The sequence below is a fragment of the Malurus melanocephalus genome, unplaced genomic scaffold (genome assembly GCF_030028575.1).
Source record: "Malurus melanocephalus ecotype Western Australia unplaced genomic scaffold, MMel_1.1 scaffold_170, whole genome shotgun sequence".
In the NCBI taxonomy this organism is placed as follows: Eukaryota; Metazoa; Chordata; class Aves; order Passeriformes; family Maluridae; genus Malurus; species Malurus melanocephalus.
The window spans coordinates 1,237,406-1,255,226 of NW_026623402.1; the positions used below are offsets into that span (position 1 = coordinate 1,237,406).

General features: G+C 63.5%; 1 protein-coding gene across 1 annotated transcript in view; it reads right to left on the minus strand.

Annotated features, from left to right (window-relative positions):
• Positions 1 to 17,123, minus strand: part of CORO7 (coronin 7) — a 35,309-nt gene extending 18,186 nt beyond the window's left edge. Inside the window, exons 1-9 of the mRNA XM_057372415.1 lie at positions 16,998 to 17,123; positions 13,885 to 13,981; positions 13,519 to 13,593; positions 12,041 to 12,111; positions 11,505 to 11,688; positions 10,842 to 10,918; positions 9,606 to 9,656; positions 1,963 to 2,049; positions 1,633 to 1,715 (exon numbers count right to left, since the gene is read on the minus strand). Coding sequence (XP_057228398.1) covers positions 1,633 to 1,715; positions 1,963 to 2,049; positions 9,606 to 9,656; positions 10,842 to 10,918; positions 11,505 to 11,688; positions 12,041 to 12,111; positions 13,519 to 13,593; positions 13,885 to 13,981; positions 16,998 to 17,057 — 785 coding nt within the window. The 5' untranslated portion in view covers positions 17,058 to 17,123. The remainder of the gene's footprint in view (positions 1 to 1,632; positions 1,716 to 1,962; positions 2,050 to 9,605; positions 9,657 to 10,841; positions 10,919 to 11,504; positions 11,689 to 12,040; positions 12,112 to 13,518; positions 13,594 to 13,884; positions 13,982 to 16,997) is intronic.
• Between the last annotated feature and the right edge of the window lie 698 nt (positions 17,124 to 17,821).

Here is a 17,821-nt window from a genome sequence, read left to right on the forward strand (position 1 = left end):
GCTCCACAGCTCCTGAGTGTCGCAGCCCTGCTCGGGATGGCTCTGCCGGAGGGAGAGCACGGCCCCCGTTCGGCACCTCCGCCGGGAGCCAGCCCAAATCCCCCTCCGCCATTTGTCATCTCCGTCAGATTTACAGGCGGGAGCGGTTGGGGCTGGAAGCGCGGTGGCCCCGGCGTGGCTGCCTAAAAAAAGCACCTCCCCAGCACGGGGCGGGGGGGTCCCCGCTCACCCCCACCGCCCCCAGCCCCTCTCGGCTGGCCCCGGCGTGACGCGCAGGCAGCGCCCGCCAGCCGCATTCCTGCGCCGATAAACCCGGCAGCCAAAATAACTGCAGCCTGTGCTGAGGGGGCCGAGCGCAGGCGCGCCTGCATCCCATTTAGCCCGGCTGGCTCGCTTCGGCCCAGCGAGGATTTGGGGTAATTCCCACTGGATTCATCTCCAAGGGCATTTATGGACCCCAAGGCGTCCCCTTGCAGCACACTGTGTGCCTCAGCCACCCCTGGGAGCGCTCACTGGACACTGATGATGGCCTTTGCCCACTGTGCTGGCAGAGCTGGCGAGCAGGAGAGCAGGGAGTTGCTCCCCCGGGAGCTGGCAGGAGGGTAAGCAATGCTCCAGCAGCCTCTCCGCCTGCTCCCACCACACCAGCACCTCCCCACCATGSCCATGGCCGGTCTTCTCTCCTCCTGTCTGTCCCGGCTGCTGCCAGCGCTGGCCCAGAGCTGACACTGGGGTGGAGGATGCAGGCAGGGCAGCCAAGGGGCTGTCACAGCTCACTCAGCCCCTCGCCAGAGGTCCTGCATTGGCTGCTGACCACCCAGCCTGTCCCGGCATCCCAGCCTGTCACGGAGCCAGCCTGGTACACGGTGAGGGTCCCAGCACCCCAGCACTTTGCCAGCAGCCCTGGGAAGAGCTGGCGGTCTCCAGTACATTCCAGCTGTGCCCCAAACCCCCATTACCCTGGCGGGATGAAGGCACAGCCTCCTCCTCCTCCCATTTCCTCGCCCACATGGTGACGCCAGGCCAGCTCTCTGGGCAGTGTGGGAGAGGCCAGGCCGGGTCTAACCGGAATGTTCATGGCCTTGGCAGAGCCCCGCAGACAGGAGACGGCTCCATCGTGCTGTGACAAGGGGCGCTGACCCCTTACGCCRCCAAAGCTCCTTTTGCACTTCCCCAGGGGTGCTCGGTGAACACCGGCCTGGCCACGGCTGGCTGGGCAGCCACACGGCACCGCAGCACAAAGCGCTGCATGCGTGGGAGGCCAGGGCTGAGCTGCTCCAGTGCTCCAGCAGTGCCACAGGGATTCATTCACACGTGGCATCTTGTGGTGCTGCCCCAGTGCACGAGCCCACCCAGCCCACAGCCACCTCAGGCACTGTCCCCAGCAGTGCCACCGCCCACCACGGCACCACAGAACACCTCTGTGCCCTCCCCAGCACAGCCTCTGCCCTCTCATCTCACCCAAATGCTGATGGGGATGCAGCTSTGCTGTCCCCAGGCTTTGTGGCTGAGTGCTGCTGGTGCCATGAGATCTCTGCCACCTCCTGCTCCACCAGCACGCTCCCCATGGGCCCCTGACCATGAAATTCCCACCGCCTGTCCTCCCACCCCATGCTGAGTCCCCATCCCTACCCAGGTGAGGTGTCCAGTGCCACGGTGAGCGTCGCCCCGCTGAGCCTCCGCGTGTCCCACAGCTTCACCTCCCGCTCCCGCATCTGCAGGGACACAGACATGGCATCAGAGGGCACAGGGGCTGCCYGATGGCCCCGAGGTGCCACCACCTTCACCAGCCACCTTCTGCCATCCCAGCAAGAGCCAGGGCACCAGGCGAGGGGACCTCCTGCTTTCTTGGGTGACAGGCCACCCAAGAAGCACTTTGGGGTGCTTTGGCACAGCAGTCACAGGGAGCAGGGCTGGAACATCCCAGCAATGCCAGGGCCACCTTCCTGGTGAGGACCGTACCTGGCTGAACCCGACGGAGATGAGGCAATCGCTGGAGCCCATCCAGAGCAGCCGGGAGTCCTTGTTGTTGTCATGTCCCGGGACACTCTGCAAGGCACAGCAGACAGGGCTGTCAATATTGCTGCCAGCCACGCCGGACACGTTGAGGGGACGTGTGCTCCACCAGCCGTGGTTGTGAACTGCCCCRGGGCCCAGCACGTGGAGCTGAGTGCTGGGGCCCAGCTCTGCTGAGAGCTGCCCAGGGACAGTGCAGTGGGGACAGCCCGCAAGCGGTGACAGCTCTGACTCCCCCCTCCCCATGCCAGCGTGGTTGCCTTGTGGAGCAGCTGGCCCAGCTCCCAGCGAGGAGTGCAGGGTGGCAGCAGGTAACGTGAGTGTGATGGGGCATGGGATGGCTCCCGGGTCCCCAGGGCTGTCCCCACACCCGGTGACCTGGGGTAAGGGGGACAGAGTGCTGCAGGGAAGCTGCTCCATGCCATAGGCACAACAGGAGGCTCAGCCATGGCCATGATGACAGAGGGACTTACTTCCCTGGCTGCATCCCCAGGCTCTTTATCCATGCTGAATCCTGGCTCCAGGAGCAGGGTGCCCCATGTGTGCCCGGATGCTACTGAAACACACGGCAAACTGAGCCCGGCCACGTTCCCCAGACTGCTCTAATCCCCTGCACCCTGCTCCACCTCGCCCCTGGGTTCCCCATGGGGCTGGGACCCCCAACCCACATCCTGCCCCCATCCCGGTCCTGCTGAGGATGGGAGGGGAAGAGATTTCACGGGGCTGTCAGCGGGTGCTTCCCAGCTCCCATGTGGTCCCCAGATGGGCCCTGCGGTTCCAGGCGCCCCAGTGGGAGCCGGCAGCCAGCCCTGGCCTGCGGCACAGGCAGCGCTCGCAGCCCCTCGCTCTCACTGAGGAGCGCCAAGAACTGCCTCCTAAYGAGTTTGGAGCTGGCAGGGAAAGTGGAGGGCTCTGCCAGAGCCAAACCCCGCACAGCGCTTCCGGGACCTCCGCGCAGGGCAGGGCGACCAGGCATGGGGGCGGGAGAGGTGGGGTGGGCACTGAGGGTGCCCACGGAGGTGCCCATGAGCTGAGTCCCCCTTGGTGTGAGCACTGTGACCACCAGCACTGTGACCGCCAGCGAGGCTCTGCCACCCAGGGAGGGGGCACGGAGGTGTCGCATCTCCCACCCCTCACCGCCGAAGCCCTGCTGGAGCAGCCTCCAGCCCCAGAGAGATGGCATTCTCTGGAGAAGCCAGGGTGGGAGCAGGAGCACGGTGCCAAGCTTGTCGTGCCCTGGCCCCGTCACGCCAGCTGCCTTGCCAGCACAAACACAGCTCACTTGGAAGAGGCAGCGCTGGCCRAGCCGGGCCCGGCGCTCCCAGCCGCAGGGCAGGATGTGCGGCAGGAGGGGCCCGGCCCCCACCACCAGCACGCTGCCAGCAGATCCAGCACCCGGCAGGGAAAGGACCTGGAGAAGGGAACATGTCCCAGGATCGGTGCCAAGAGGGATGGAAACTCCAGGAGCCGGGGCCAGCCCGTGCGTCAGCCAGGAGAGCACTTCTGCACCTGAGCCGTGCGGCTGCGGCAGCCAGAGCTCAACATCTGCAGATCCCATAACCGACGGCGCCGGCTCCGCCGCCCTGGGTCCCGCGGGTGCCCCGGTCCCGCTGGCGGTGGTGGCAGCCCCGGGGCGGTGGCAGGGCTGGCGGAGGGCAGGGTGCTGCCGCGGCACTCCCAGACCCCGGCGTGCCGGCTGCGGCACAGGGCCATGTTTTCTGCATTAGTTCCATCCCGGCTGAGCTGTACGTATGGCAGCAAGTATGCGGGAGGCTGGGCTGCTTCGTGCTCAGCCCGTGCAGATGCTGCCAGAGGTGAGCGTGCGGACAGCAGCTCCCCTGGTGTGGAGGGTCTTTGCAGGAACGGGGTGGTTTGGCCTGGTGCTGAGGGTGGACACCGATGTGGTTGAGCCCTGGGACATCCGTGGGGCTGGCAGAGTTGGGCAGAGAACCTGGCACCCTTCCCAGAGTGATGCTGGAACCTCTGTGTCCCTGGAGCAGGGAACCAGCCACACGTGAGGGATGCACGTCCCCCCTGAGCATCTTGTTCCCCCCTTTCAGGCTGCCAGGAGCCCACCTGCTCTGCGCCGGAACGGGGGGATCCAAGGAACCCTCCCAACTCTCTGACAGGCAGCCCAGCCTCCTCCCGCCCGTTGCACGGGTCCAGCACAGCCGGTTTTGGGCAGCCCGGGCTGGGGGGAGCCTGTATCCCCCTTCTCGGAGCCAGAACGGCTGCAGGGACGGATGGAAACTTCCAGCACCGTCCCTATCCCAGTCTCAATCCATTCCTTCCAGCACAGGCTGGCATAAGGTGCTGGTACCCACGGGGGTCCCCAGCCCCTCTCCCCGAGCAGCCCGGGGGCTGCGGGGGCCCAGGGCCGGCRTGTCGGACGCAGCTGTTGGCAGCGCTGCGGCGGGGTCGGGAAGCTGGGAACAGCTGCCCGCAGGGAGCGGCCGCTCCGGCTCCGCGGCTGCCTGGGAGAGCCCCACACAAAGCCAAGGCTGCTCTGACTCCCAGGTGATCCCCGACTCGCCGGGAGCCGTCACCCTGAGCCGGATACAGGGCAGGGAGAGGCGGAGGTGGGAGCCCAGGGCAGAGCCCTGAGGCTGGACGGGCGGGAGGTGSCCGGGGGGTCAAAGCTCTGCTCTTGGCAGAGTCCCCATGGCTGGCAGGGCTGGGACAGCTCAGCCCTGCCTGTGGCTAACAGCCCATGAGCATGGCTAACAGCCCACAGACATCTGATCCCCGTGGGAAGCAGCCCCAGCAGCGGCATCTGCGTGGGCACAGGAGGCACCAGTGCCAGGCTGAGCTATCCCTTTGGCAGTGGGTGCCAGGGCAGGAGGGGTGTCCCCTGGCCAGGGCACTGTGGGGGACTCTGAGGACAGACACCTCCCCCAGTCCATGTACATTGGGGAAGCCGTTGCTCCTTCCAAACCCCACGAGGCTTTGGGAGGCAGCAGGAACGGCTTCCCGGGAGCCGAGAGGGTTAACCCCATACCGAATCCTCCTCTCCGAACAAGAATGTGAGTGATCTCCTTCCCTTGCCAAATCCCCGTTACTCCAGAGGTAACCAGGAGAACAGAGCAGCCTCTCCCGGGCCAACCTCACTCCTGGTCTCTTCCCGGAGCTCAAGGAGACCAGGAGCTGTCAGCTGTCACCTGTCCCCATGGAGTGCAGGGATCCCACTGAGCTGCAGGAATGCTCCAACAGCCATCACGGTGCCAGCACTGGTCCKGCCAGGTATGTGGTGTCTGTGTCACGGTGGGGAGTGACCAGTACAAGTCCCCTCCTGTCCACGCCATCTCCACAATCCCACTGGCCAGGGTAGTATTGCTGTGTTGCCCCTGTGGCCTGAGGGGCTGGGCACGGTCAGGCTTTACCTCTCCCCCCACTGCCAGCACAACCCCCCTGCTCCATCCAACCCCTCCTGCCCTTGGTGAGGCCAAGGCCATGTCCCAGAGGATCCTGTGGGCCCAGCAAGGGCAGGAGGGTGAGTGGGCTCCCACTGGGCACAGATGCCTGGACACAAGGCTGGGATGGGAGCAGGACCTCTCTGCCTGGGCAGGAGATGCAGGACTCACTGGCCGTGGGGTTGGGCCAGCACCCATCCCAGCCACCCCTCCTCCACTGCCTCTCTTCTCCTCCTGCAACCACCAGCCACACGAGCCCTGCTATGAGACTGCTATCAAATCCCAAAACACCTTTGCCCTCTGCCCCAAAATTCTGTGAGGATCCCCAGCCCGCAGTAATGGAGATGCCAACCTGTGTGGGGCTGAGCTGGTGAGGCCATTCTCAGCAGGAGCAGCAGGCACCCAGGCGAGGGTGAGCCAATGCCACCACACACCCACACTCCTTGAGATGCCTCTGGCTCATTCTGAATCCTCCTCAACTTCCCCATGTCTGCCATACCAAGCGGCATTCCTGGGAAGGATGGCCGGCCGAGGGGGAAGCAGAGCAGAGGAAATATAAACAGTCCCGTGCAGCTACGCTGGGGAACAGAAGCATGAGAGCGCCGAGCATGCGGTGCTATAAATAGGCAGCCCAGAGTCAGGCCAACTTTTTCAAAGCTTCCCACGGTCTCCTTGGGAATGTGGGATGCTGTGGAGCTTCCCCCAGCCCGGAGGAAGCTGCTGCCGAGGCTGGGAGTCAGGTACCCCCGGGGTGACCCCAGCGTGGGATACCGTGATGATGGGGCAGTGGGAGGAAGGCTAAAGTCTCTCTACGTCCTGATGCACCTTCCCCTGATGATGACAACCAGTCCCCAGCCAGCCCTGGGCTGACAGCTGGATCCGGGGCAGAGGTGACATGTTGGGGTCCATGGAGTTCTGGCTGTGGGCACAGCCATATCACCCCAACCTGGATTTCCACTTCAACACAGCATCTCCCTGCCACCATGGGCACACTGTCCCCAGGGACCCTCTCCATGCTGTATCTCCCACTGTGGCAGGGCTGATGTGGCCCATGAGATGATGGCCATGGTTTGGGACGGGGGCTGGAGTCCCTCTCCCCTCCTGGGACCTTGAGCAGGGCTGGGACAGCACCAGCTGTGCTCGGGCTGTGAGCCCCAGCTGCTCCCCATCACTGAACTCTGCCCCCGGCACAGCCCACGAGCTGGGGGGACAAACCCACTGCGGCGGGGACAAACCCCCGGGGACACTGTCCCAGCTGTCCCCAGGCGCCCTGAGCGCCGGCCCCGCTCATTAGCGCAGCTCATTACGCCGTGAGCGGGGCGTGCGCTGGCCCGGTGCGCGCGGCCGTTCCCTCGCCCCCGGCCCTGCCCAAATGCCGGCGGAGGAAGTTTCTCGTGAGAACGGAGCCGTCCCCCCTCCATCCCACACTGGCCGCGCTCCGCGGCAGCCCCGCAGCTCCACACGGACGGCGCCTGTCCCGGGAGCCAGGTGCTGGCCAGATGCACACACAGCCCCTCGCACCCGCGTGTGCGGAGCAGGAGGTKGCAGTGGGCAAGCAGAGATGCCACTTTAGTAGCCCACGGCATACGTGAATCACTGCCCTACACTGTGCTGGTGACCCACCTGAGGCATAAGCTGGGTAGAGCACCTTCCCGGTGCTCTGACTCCCTGCTCAGCCCTGTGTCCCGTCCCAGGGCCTGGGGGGACACCCAAGGGGCGTTTGGTGGGGTTTGCACGGGGAGTACCGGMGGGCGAGGGAGGGAACAGCGACACTGAGCCTCGGCAGAGCCGAAGCCCAAGGGAGAGGATGTGACTCGCTTCCAGGGGAGGGGTCAAGGCGAGGAGGGCGACCACCAGCCATGTGGGAGGGGAAGAGGGAGCTGGGGCAGCATGGCCTTGGGAGGGGATACAGCAGAGCACAGAACTCACAGGATTCTGTGAAGGACRGAATGGTGCTTGGACCCTGGACCCAGGCAGGCAGTGGGAGCACGGCTGCAGTGGGCATCACGGCAGGACCCTGGCATCTCCACTGCCAGTTTGGGAACACTGAGGAGGTACAGAGAGCAGCAACAGGGTCTGAGCACAGCCCTGATGCTCACAAAGGGGCTGCAAGAAGAGGATGGGGATCCAGCAGGATGAGGCCACTGCTGTCCCAAGAGAAATCACTGCCCTGGGTACATACCAGGCACCCCACAGGGTCGGCCAGAGCCCGGCCACACTGCGTCACACACGTCTGCCTGCTGCTGGGATATGCTCAAAATAGCTGCCACGGGCGTAGCCGGGAATGGGGGGTCAGACCCTGGCAGGGGCACAGCTGCAGGGTGTGGGCAGCCCGCCAGTCATCCTCTGTGTCACCCACCCTCGGTCCCCAGCTGCATCCATGGTACCTGAGTGCAGCACCAGGTATCAGAAGGAGCAACCCCTCCTCCCTGAGCTTCTTATTTTAGCTCATTCTCATTCTCTTCCCCTGCTCTAAAAAAAGTAATGTTTAATGAGGCAGGCTTGGCAAATTAAGAAGCCCAGCCAGAGGAGCAGCCTGGGGCCGGCTCTCGGCACCACAGAGGGATCAGGGTGAGCCGGCAGCAGGACCCCTGCGCCGGCATCGAAGAAACCCAGCCCACAGTGCTGCGGGGGCCAGCCCAGCTGGAAAACCCATCCTGCAGCTCACCTCTGCAAAAAAAACAGGCAACTTCAAAGCTGGGAGCCTGCGAGGTGCTGGCTGCACATGGCAGCCCTGGCATCACCCAGTTCTGTAACCACGCTGGCCCAGGGGGAGAAGGAACCTTTCCAACTAACCCAGCCCTCCAGCAATGGGGAAAAAGAAAAGAACAAAACCCAGGAGCGTTATTCCTCTTAACTAAGCAAGCCCTGCACAAACTTCCAGAGGATTTATGGCATTTTAAAGTTTTCCCCTTCAGCACAGCGCTTCTCCAAGACTAAACATCTCCATCCATTGCGAGCCGCCYGGGGCAGGGCTGCAGCAGTGAAGGTGCATATTTCTCTTGGCAAACGCAAGCGCCGGCCCCGGGCTGGATCAGACGGCAGTGGAGGGAAGTGAACTGCCTGCTTTGAACAGCCACCATCATTCACACGTTATTTTTAATAGCTCAGCGAGACAGAGTCCACCCTCCCCAGGAGACTTGGCTCGAGCCCATCGCGCTCACAGCTCCGCTGTCAGACAAGCCGACAGGTCTGGCAGGGGGAGAAGGGGGGCCGGGAGGGGAGGAGAGCACTGGGGCCGGCAGTGGATAAATTTTGGAGCAGAGAGTGGGATCTTCCAGCCATGCTGAACAGCAACTGGAGCGGGACAGCGTCGCGGCAGCCGCTGGAGCGCTGGGAGCACTTTGCCCTGGCTCACCCGCACGTGTCACCCCGGGTTTATGTTTATTTTTTGTGGTGGGGTGTTTATAAGGCTGCCTGAGGGGTCAGGGCACCATGTGCACTGTAGGAAGCACCCTGGGGCCTTATGGGAGCTCAGCACCTGGGTAATGTGCCGGAGCAGGTGGAAAGTTCCAATGCAGCACTGGAGCTCTGGCTCCCTTTGGTCAGTACCTGGGGTTACCACCGTGCCCAAGCACTGTCACCAGGAGTCATCGGCTTCCCGAGCCCATGGGCAGCTGGAGACACATCACGGATGACAGAGTCCAYTGCAGCCACCTCACCCTGCTCTCCACTGCATCCCTGCCTTCCCAAAGGCTTCCAGCCCTTCTGCAGCCAGAGCCCCCAAGCCACAGGAAACCTCTAATAAGAGGCTGTTTGAACTTGACGTCAAGGCTTAAGTTCTCTACTTATTTCCTAATCACTGTTATTTGCTGAGCTGTGCCGATCTGACCGCCCAGCCCTTGCTCTTGGTGGGTCCTCGTCCCTAAGAGCCTTTGGTCCAGCTCCTACAGGGCAGGGCAGAGCCCGGGAGCCTGCAGAGCCTGGGAGCCCAGAGCCCTCACACCCACGGGGCTCGCCTGGCATGTGCCAATGACTGGTGGGGGAGCAGGGGCCCCCCTGCGAAACCCCAGCAGGGCTAAGGGGACAGCCCTGTTCCCCCTGCCCTCAGCCCTTACCTCCACGTTGCTTCTCCCAAGCCCAGCCAGGGTTGGCATGGTTTGGGGGACCAAAGCCCACCCCCCTGCAGGTGATGGGGTTGGACAGGGCTGCCTGCAGCACAGACAGAGGGGACTGTACCTGGGAGGCAGCTGGGCCAGCTCGGGGGTCAAAGATCCGCAGTTTCTTGTCCTGGTGAGATAAAAGAAAACAGAGGAGGGTTAAGGACCTCGAGGCCAGCAGATGTCAGGATGCATTAGTCAGAAGGCTGGAGCGAGCAGCCCTCCCCTTCCTGGCCATCACTCCCCTGCCTGCAGTGTCTGTCTCCATGGATGGCTTGTACTGTGTCCCCCCACATCTTGGACAGGGGTGGACCCCCAGCGCCTCACCAGGACCCTGACACCCTCAAAAGTACTCTCAGAGTAGGAGGGAACCGGGGAAAGTAGAGCCAGGGCTGGAGCCTGACCCTCAGATGCCATCCTGACAGTGCTACAGGGGAACGAGCCTCTTCTGTCTTCTGCCTGGCACCCCTCTGCCAAATGGGGATGGGACCCATCCAGCAAGGCTGGCAGGACACAGATGCAACACGGAGGATGCCCAGGTGCCAGTCCTGCCGCCAGAATACTGTTTTGGGAGCACACATTGTGCCAGCCAGAGCCACACGGCACGGGGGCTGATCTGCACCCTAGCTGGCATGGCTTGGGCTTGTATCCCTGAGCCCAGCCCGCACGCTCGGCATTGGGCTGCAGCCACGAGCTGGGACTCTGACCCATCCAGCAGCCGGCTCCGCACGCTGCGCCGGGCTCCGGGCTCCCCCCGGGGCTCCCCCCGCACTCCCTTCGCTCTCCTCGGCACGGCAAGGGCTGCGCTCCCAGCCCGGGGCTGTGCGCTCAGACCTGCTTGCGAGTCCCCGGGAACATCCTGGGGGCTCATGGCTTGCACACTCCCCTTGCACACTCATTTGTACACCATTTGCACGCTCGCCGCGCCCGCCCTCCCTCCGGGCGGGGCCCCCGCGCGTTCCGGCGCATCCCGCAGCGAGCGGCCGGCGCCATCTAGTGCTGCTCCCTGCCCRCCTCCCCACGGGCTCGCTGACCCCGCTCCTGTCCTTTTCCAACCCAAAAGTCCCTCCATGCTCCCCAAGCCTGGAAGTGTTCCAGGCCAGGCTGGATGGAGTTCTAAGCACTCCGGGCTAGGGGAAGGTGCACCTGCACATGGGAGAGGGGTGGGATGAGATGAGCTTTAAGGTCCCTTCCAACCCAAACCATTCTGGGATTCCATTAAATGGGTGCCCCCCAGGATCAGGGTACATCCAGCAGCTGGCAGACARCCCATCCATGCCACACCACAGCGAGGTCACCACTGGGCACTGCTCACCTTGCAGGAGGTGCCAAGGAGGCGGCCGTCTCGTTTCCATGTCAGGCTCTGCAGCTGGTCCCCATGGGAGTCCAGGACTGCGGGGGGAAAGGAGGGTCAGGGCCAGGATCAAGGAGGGTCCCTCCTACAGACAGGGCAGGAGCCATCACTCTCCCACCCAGWGTATTTCCCAGGAGAAATGATGTAGCCTTTCCAAAGGGCTGGTGGCAGCCAGGACCCAGTAGGACACTGCTGTGTCTGTGCAGGGACATTCTTGTGCTGTTGGCAGCTGGATACAAAGAGCAGAGCCCTGGGAAAGCCACACGCCTGTGCTGCCACYCACCTCCTCACCTCCTCAGGGTGGCTGTGGTCTGGGCAAGGCTGGCCAGCAACCACCCACATCTACCCACACCCTGGGACAGGCGGGGAGAGGGACCTGTCACCGAGGGGATCCCCACAGACACCTTGGGCAGTATTGGAGCGCTTCACACCACTGCATCAGAGCACAGGGGTGCCCAGGCACAAGGGGCTGTGGTGCCCTGTCTGAGCTGTCTGTCGGGTGACACTGAAGTCTGGACTTGGGCCCAGGCACAGGAAGCAGACATATGGTGCAGACACATGGGGCACACATACAGGGCAGACACATGGGGCAGACGTGTCATGGGCAGTGACAGCCCTGCCTACCTGTCAGGGGCTGCTGCTGCCCCATGTCCCAGACGGTGACTTTCTTCCCTGCACCGCTGGCCAGGACAGCATCTGCCGTGGGGTGGAACTGCAGCACATCCACGGGGGCCCCCCCAGGCCCCAGGGTCAGCCCTGCACCACTGGGCATGTCCTGGCCGCTCTCAGGCAGGCGCCACACCTTCACCTGCAGCCCCRCGAGAGGAGGGTGGTCAGTGCCCGGGCAGGTGAACAGGACCCAGCTGGGTGCTGGCTCCACCTGCATTTGCTTTTTTCCCAGGCTTTGGCCCCTGAGGACACCAGGTGATCCCTCATTGCAGCTCTGTGGGATCAGATCCCAGATGGGAGAAGGCTGATCCTTGTCTGATACCATCTGCTCTGTCCCCCACAATCTGGGAATGTCCCAGTCTGTTCCCCCCAGCTGGCACCCTCCACCCCATGCTCCTCTTACTCCCATCACTCCAGCTCTGCAGTGAATCCCAGAGACATGCTGGGGGTCAGGAGGTGTCTCCTTGGGCCCCCTGTCACCGAGCACTCACCATCTCATCAGTAGAGCCTGTGGCCAGCAGGAGCTGATCAAAGGGCGAGAAGTCAAARTCTGTGACCACATCTGGAAGGAGAAGGGCAGAGGTTTGTTCCCCACCTTCCCCCTGCAGACAGTGTGGCTGCCCCTTTGCTCTTCCCCAGCCCCACTCCTTCCCTACACACACACACAAGCAGCAGCCAGGGACAGATCCAGCCCCACCAAAGGGTTTTGGAGCAGCTCAGGATTGCTGTGGGTGCCTGAGCACCTCCACTCTGTCCCTCAGGTTCTTGCACCCCTTTGGCAGGGATGGGAACTCTGGAGGGGGCATCCCCCTATCTGATTTACAGACCAAAACCCCCACAAGGCGCTGGGAACAGCATGGACAGCACCAGGGTGTCTGTGCCACGTCCTGCTGGAGCCATGCTGGTAACAAGGCTCCCTTTGTAACAGCCCGGCCCGGCATGCCCGCGGCAGGGGCGCTCCCGGCGGCTCCGGCGGGAGGAAGGCTGGCACCAGCAGCGGCAGCCCCTCGGATGCATTTGGCACGCTCGGAAAAGTAGGTCACTGTGTACTTTCCTGCTTCCAGGAGACAGGCCCCGGAGGCATGAAGAGCAGGCAGCTCGCTCGGCTGCATCCACCCGGGAGGAGAGAAAATCCATTCCCTGCCACGGAGGCGTTGCTCTGGCACAGCCGGCTTCAAAGGGCTCGTGCTRATCCCATTAGGAAGCCGCGGATGTGGTGCTGGCTCCTGTGCACCACCCCTCCGGCGCTCCCCAGGGAGCAGCAGAGCTCACTGCCTGCTCTTCCAAGCCGAGGAAGTTCCCGGTGCCAGGGGCTAAGGTGGCACAGGCTGGGTGCTCTGCGCAGCCCTGCAGCCATGCCAGGCACACACGCAGGAAGGCGGTGCCGGGACCGGCTCCCATCTTGCTGCTCTGGTGTAATTTTTGGGAAACGGGTGATCAGTGCCTCCCAGGGTGGCACTTCTGCTCTGACACCCAGAAAGGAGCACCCTGAGGYGGGCACCACCCCTCCCTGTGCCTGGGCAGGGCAGAGCCGTGCTCCTCTGCCAGCAGTGATGCTGCCATTGCCTCTYCCCTGCTGCACTTGCTCTGCCCACATCAGAGCTTCTGGTCCAGCCTGTTCCTCCTGCCACTGGAATGGGTACAGCCGTGGTGATGACAACTCCAGCCTGGCACTGGAATGTCAGGGCATGATGTGAGTAATGTGGAAAGGCTGGACTAGAAGGGCATGAGGAAGAGCTACATGGCCAGGCCTTGCTGCAGCCCTAGAGAGGAAGGAACATAGATTGATTCCAGCCTGGCACAGCCCCTCCTGGTGTCACCCTGTCCACAGGTGATGGTCCCTGGCAGCTCCCCGTGGCTCTAGCCTGRCAGACAGCCCACTTGGGCTTGGATTCAGCACCTGAGCCCCCACATAGCCCACGTAGGGACAAACATCCTGTGGAGGTGGGAGGTGGCAACTGGCACGCACCTGAGTGGCAGCAGAGCTGAGATATGGTCCTCTTGCCCCCATCCTCGCACTCCACTGGCACAATGCCCAGCACACCTGCAGGAGAGGGCACAAGAGCAGGTCACCAGCTGCCCACCAGCCTGGCCATCACCCATGGGATACTCCAGGAATTCCCCCAGATAGGACACAGCCAGGAACACCCAGCTTTACAATGCAAGCCAAGAGCTGTGGGACTGTCAACACTTTTGGAGGATCTCAGGGAAAGCCTCCTCCACTCACCCTCATACCTCTGGGGCCTGGGGGCTGACCCACCACCCAGCCCCACAGGGACAACTGGGATAAATCCATCCCACTCCCCAAGCCGTGCTGGGGGCCCTTGTGCCTCACCTGCTGCCTCGGCGTTGAAGGCGATCCAGTGGCAGCTGGCCTTCACATGGTTCCCATGGGATGTGACAGAGCCCGCTCGGATACCCCCGATCCAGGCCTGYGATGGAGAGGAAAAACCCATGTCAGGGACTGCCTAGTCATGGCAGGGCCCAAGGCACAGCTGGAGGGGACACAACAGAGCATTGACACAGCATGGCCAGAGACCTGGCTGGAACCCCAGAGGGGCTCCCACACCAATGGGGACCTGGGGACTGCCAATACCAACAGGATTATCCTGTCCTCTGGGGTGTCCCAGGGCAGTGTGGCAGCTCACACTCCCAGCATAAAGCACAGCGCCTCAGCGGAGCTGAAGAGTGGGACACAGAGCACCCCAGCTCCCATTGCTGCCTCTCCCCCAAACTGTCCCATCCCTGGGCTGTCCCACCAAGGGAAGTGCTCAGAGGACCTTGCAATAAACTGATGTCAGGGAATCTGGATGGGACAAAAGCACTTGGGCTGTGAAGTGCCACAGGGTCAGGCTGTGGCTGACTGAGGCCAATAAACACCTCCAGCAGCACACTTCCCACATGGACACACAGCCAAGGAACTGCATTGCAGCTCCAAACCCAAAATCTTGCTCTGCAGTGTTTCCCAGGGCCAAGCATTGCCACCAGTGGGGCACTGGGGCAGCCTCCATCAGCCGGATCYGCTCTGGGTGGCACAGACACATCACCTCAAGTGGCCATCAGGGGCAGGAGCCTCCTGGCACACCCAGGGCCAAGTCCAATCCTTGACAGTGGCAATGGCAGGTGTTTCATGGCTGGCACCACCCACGGCAGCCCCTGGAGCTGCAGCAGGTGTCCAGAGCAATGGACACCCCACAAACTGCACAGCCACCCTCAAAGGGAAGGGAAACCTCGAGCCCCAGGTTTCCTCTCCTTGCACAACTTCCGTTTGAGGCCTGACAGGGAGCAGTGGTTCCTGCAGCATTTCCTCCCCTCACAGCTCAGTGCAGACTTGTTAACTCTTCTTCTTCCAAAGGCAGGCTCCTGTCTCTGCACCTGAAAGGTGGGCAGGAGGCTGCAATGGGATGGGGAACAGGCCTGAAGCATGACCAGGAAAAAGGGTCCCACTCTCTGCATCCCATTACCCTGCACTAGGCCCTCAGTGAGAGGGACACCAGAGTCACATCTGGCCCCTAGCTTTGGGGGTACCACACAGGACCCCTGCAGTGAGGTGTCACAGAGCTTGTCCATCCTGACCCCACAATTTCCCTGCACATAGGCAAGAACCTCAAGGAAGTGATCCTTCCAGAAGCATGCCAGCACAGCCGGGAAAGCACATGGAACCATCCTGGCTGCATCCCTGGAACAAACTGTGAGCTCTCAAGGGGTATCTGCCAGCAGAGCCTCRCAGATGCTGCTGGAGGAGAAGACTCAGATGTGATCCCTGATGTGGACACTGCACTTCCTGATCCGGCCAGGTCGGGTGTCTGCCTGTGCCTCCATAAACAGGCGCTCGGCTGGGGACAGAACAGAGCTTCCCGCTGTGACACCYGAGATGGCTTTGGTGACGAGACTTCCATCTCCACCTCCCGCCTTACAGGGACTGCGTGGCCTCACTTCCAAGGATACGTTTCATTCCTGGACGGGCAAAGCCTTTTGGAAAAGCCACCTTGCACAGCAGATCCCTCCCTGCACACCGGAGAAAGAACACACTGCCCCTCRGAGCTCCCTGGCCATGGAACCACCACCAAGGCAGTGGTGACAGGGACATCCCTGCCAGGAGGATGCCATGTCCTGCACAGCCAGGTATCCCAGCACCCACACCCCACAGGCATGCATGCTCCCCGCTGCCAGTGACTCATCTGAACCCCGGGATTCACAGCCAAACATTCACCCAGCTGAGATTTGGGTGACCTGACACCTGCTCTGCAGACACACCATGGGGATGGTGGCCACCGTGTCCCCTCCTACAGTTGAAGTTCAGGAGGATGTTTTGGGTGCTTGCTGGGTTTGCAGAGGCATGTGAGCACAGGCCAGCCTGGTGCAAGGACAACTTGGCTGGGAAGTTACAGGGAAGGAGTGTGTGCACACCCAAGGGCTGCGAGCAGCAGCAGCCTTGCTCAGGGCCACACTGCTGAGGAGATGCTGGGGTGAAGGGTGCACAGCTCAGGGAGCCCCCAGAATATCTGTGTGTCCTGATAACATTCCCTGATGTGACTCATCCAGCCTTGACCCTGCATCTCTGCCCATGCCCTGCCAAATCTGCAGGAACAGGACCTGAGAGAGTGCCCTGGCCCAGCGCTGTGGATTGGTAGAGAGCAGGGCAGGGCTACCCCCTGCCAACACCGTGCCAGGRTGGATCATGATGCTTGGCATGATTGGGGCTGGTTATTCATGGAGCAGAGGCCAGAGCTGGGCAGCACATGGCTCCATGCTGCCCAGTGAGACCCCCAGAGCTCCCTGGTCTCAGTGGTGCCGAGTTCCAGAGCCCATGGTCAGGCTCATGGAGCTCAGCACCGTCCCGTGGGGCCCAGCACTTCCTCCGTGCCTGCGGAAGCGGGTTGGCAGGAGCAGGATGGCAGAAGCGGGGTGGCAGGAGCAGGGCCCAGCATTTCGCACTCGGTGCACTGTTTCCTGACTGGCCCAATCCAGCCTGGGAGGGCTGAACAAGGGTGAGAACGGCGGCGGGGAGCAGGAGACGGGGATGCACCGCCTGTGCCAGCCGTGCCCMGCGGCAGGAGGGGAGCAGCCACCACAGGACGGGTACCCCACGCCGGCAGCTCCCGGCCGGAGGGGCTGCACCGCCCCGGGAAAAGGCTGGGATTCCCCAGCAGCCCCACCTGCGGAGCGCCCCGTGGCCAGGATCCTCCGCGGACCCCGGGATGGGAAGCAGCGGGTGCCAAGGWAGGTACACCGGGCGATGCACCCGCACCGCGGCCGGGGCACCTGGACACGGCCCCGCCACACCGGCGATGCCGCAGCTGCGGGGCCGGAGCCGCGCCCTGCCGGTGCCGCGGGGCGGGGCCGGTCCTGCCCGGTCCCCGTGCCTGTCCCTGTCCCTGCCCGCYGGCAGTCCCGGCCCCGCCGCCCCCGCGATCCCCCGGTACCGGCGGGTCCCGCGGCGCTCACCTCCCTGCGGGGCAGCCGGGCCTCGGTGTGCCGGAACTTGGACGCCTTGAAGCGGTTCATGGCGCTCCGGTTGTACCGCACCGAGCCGTGCCCAGCCCGGCCCGGCAGCTCCGCCCAGCCCGGGCCCCGCCCTTCCCTTAGCCCGGCCCTGGAGCCGCCCCGCTGGACCCCGCGCCCCACGCGTGTTCCGTGTCCCCGCTGTCACCGTGAGCGGGGCACAGAGCCCCCGACCCCGGCTCCTCGGACCCCGTCAGAGCCTCCAACTCCGGCGTCGGAGCCACCCCGGGATTGACCCTCCTCAGGTCTCGGGAATCCCGGGGGTCTCAGCCCCTTCCCTGCCTCCCTTGGATGTTCGGGGTCACCAGCCCCACGGGCACCCCGTGCTGTGGCCTGCTGCTGTCACCCAGCTCTCCTGCCACACAAGGCAGGGCTCTGTGCAAGGAGGACGAGGACAGGGAGGTTTCCATTCCCGTGAGCTCAGTGCGCTCGTCCCCTCCACCGCCTCGCAGCCGGCGGTGAACAGAGACCTTTGTGTGCTCACGACTGCGGGGCAAGGGAGGAGGAGAGTGCGCTGGATCTGAGCACACTGAGTCCTGTGGGCCCGGCTGTGATGACACCCACGCCGGTGGAGGCCAGGCCTCCTGCCCTGCTCTCACCCGGGCTGTGCCAGTGGGATGTGCCAGTGGGATGTGCCAGTGGGATGTGCCAGTGGGATGTGCCAGTGGGATGTGCCAGCAGGAGCCGGCAGGAGCTGGAGCTGGCACGTCTCTGCCGCCGATCAGCCCCGCTGAGCCTCCCACACGCCGCAGGGCCCAACCTCTGCT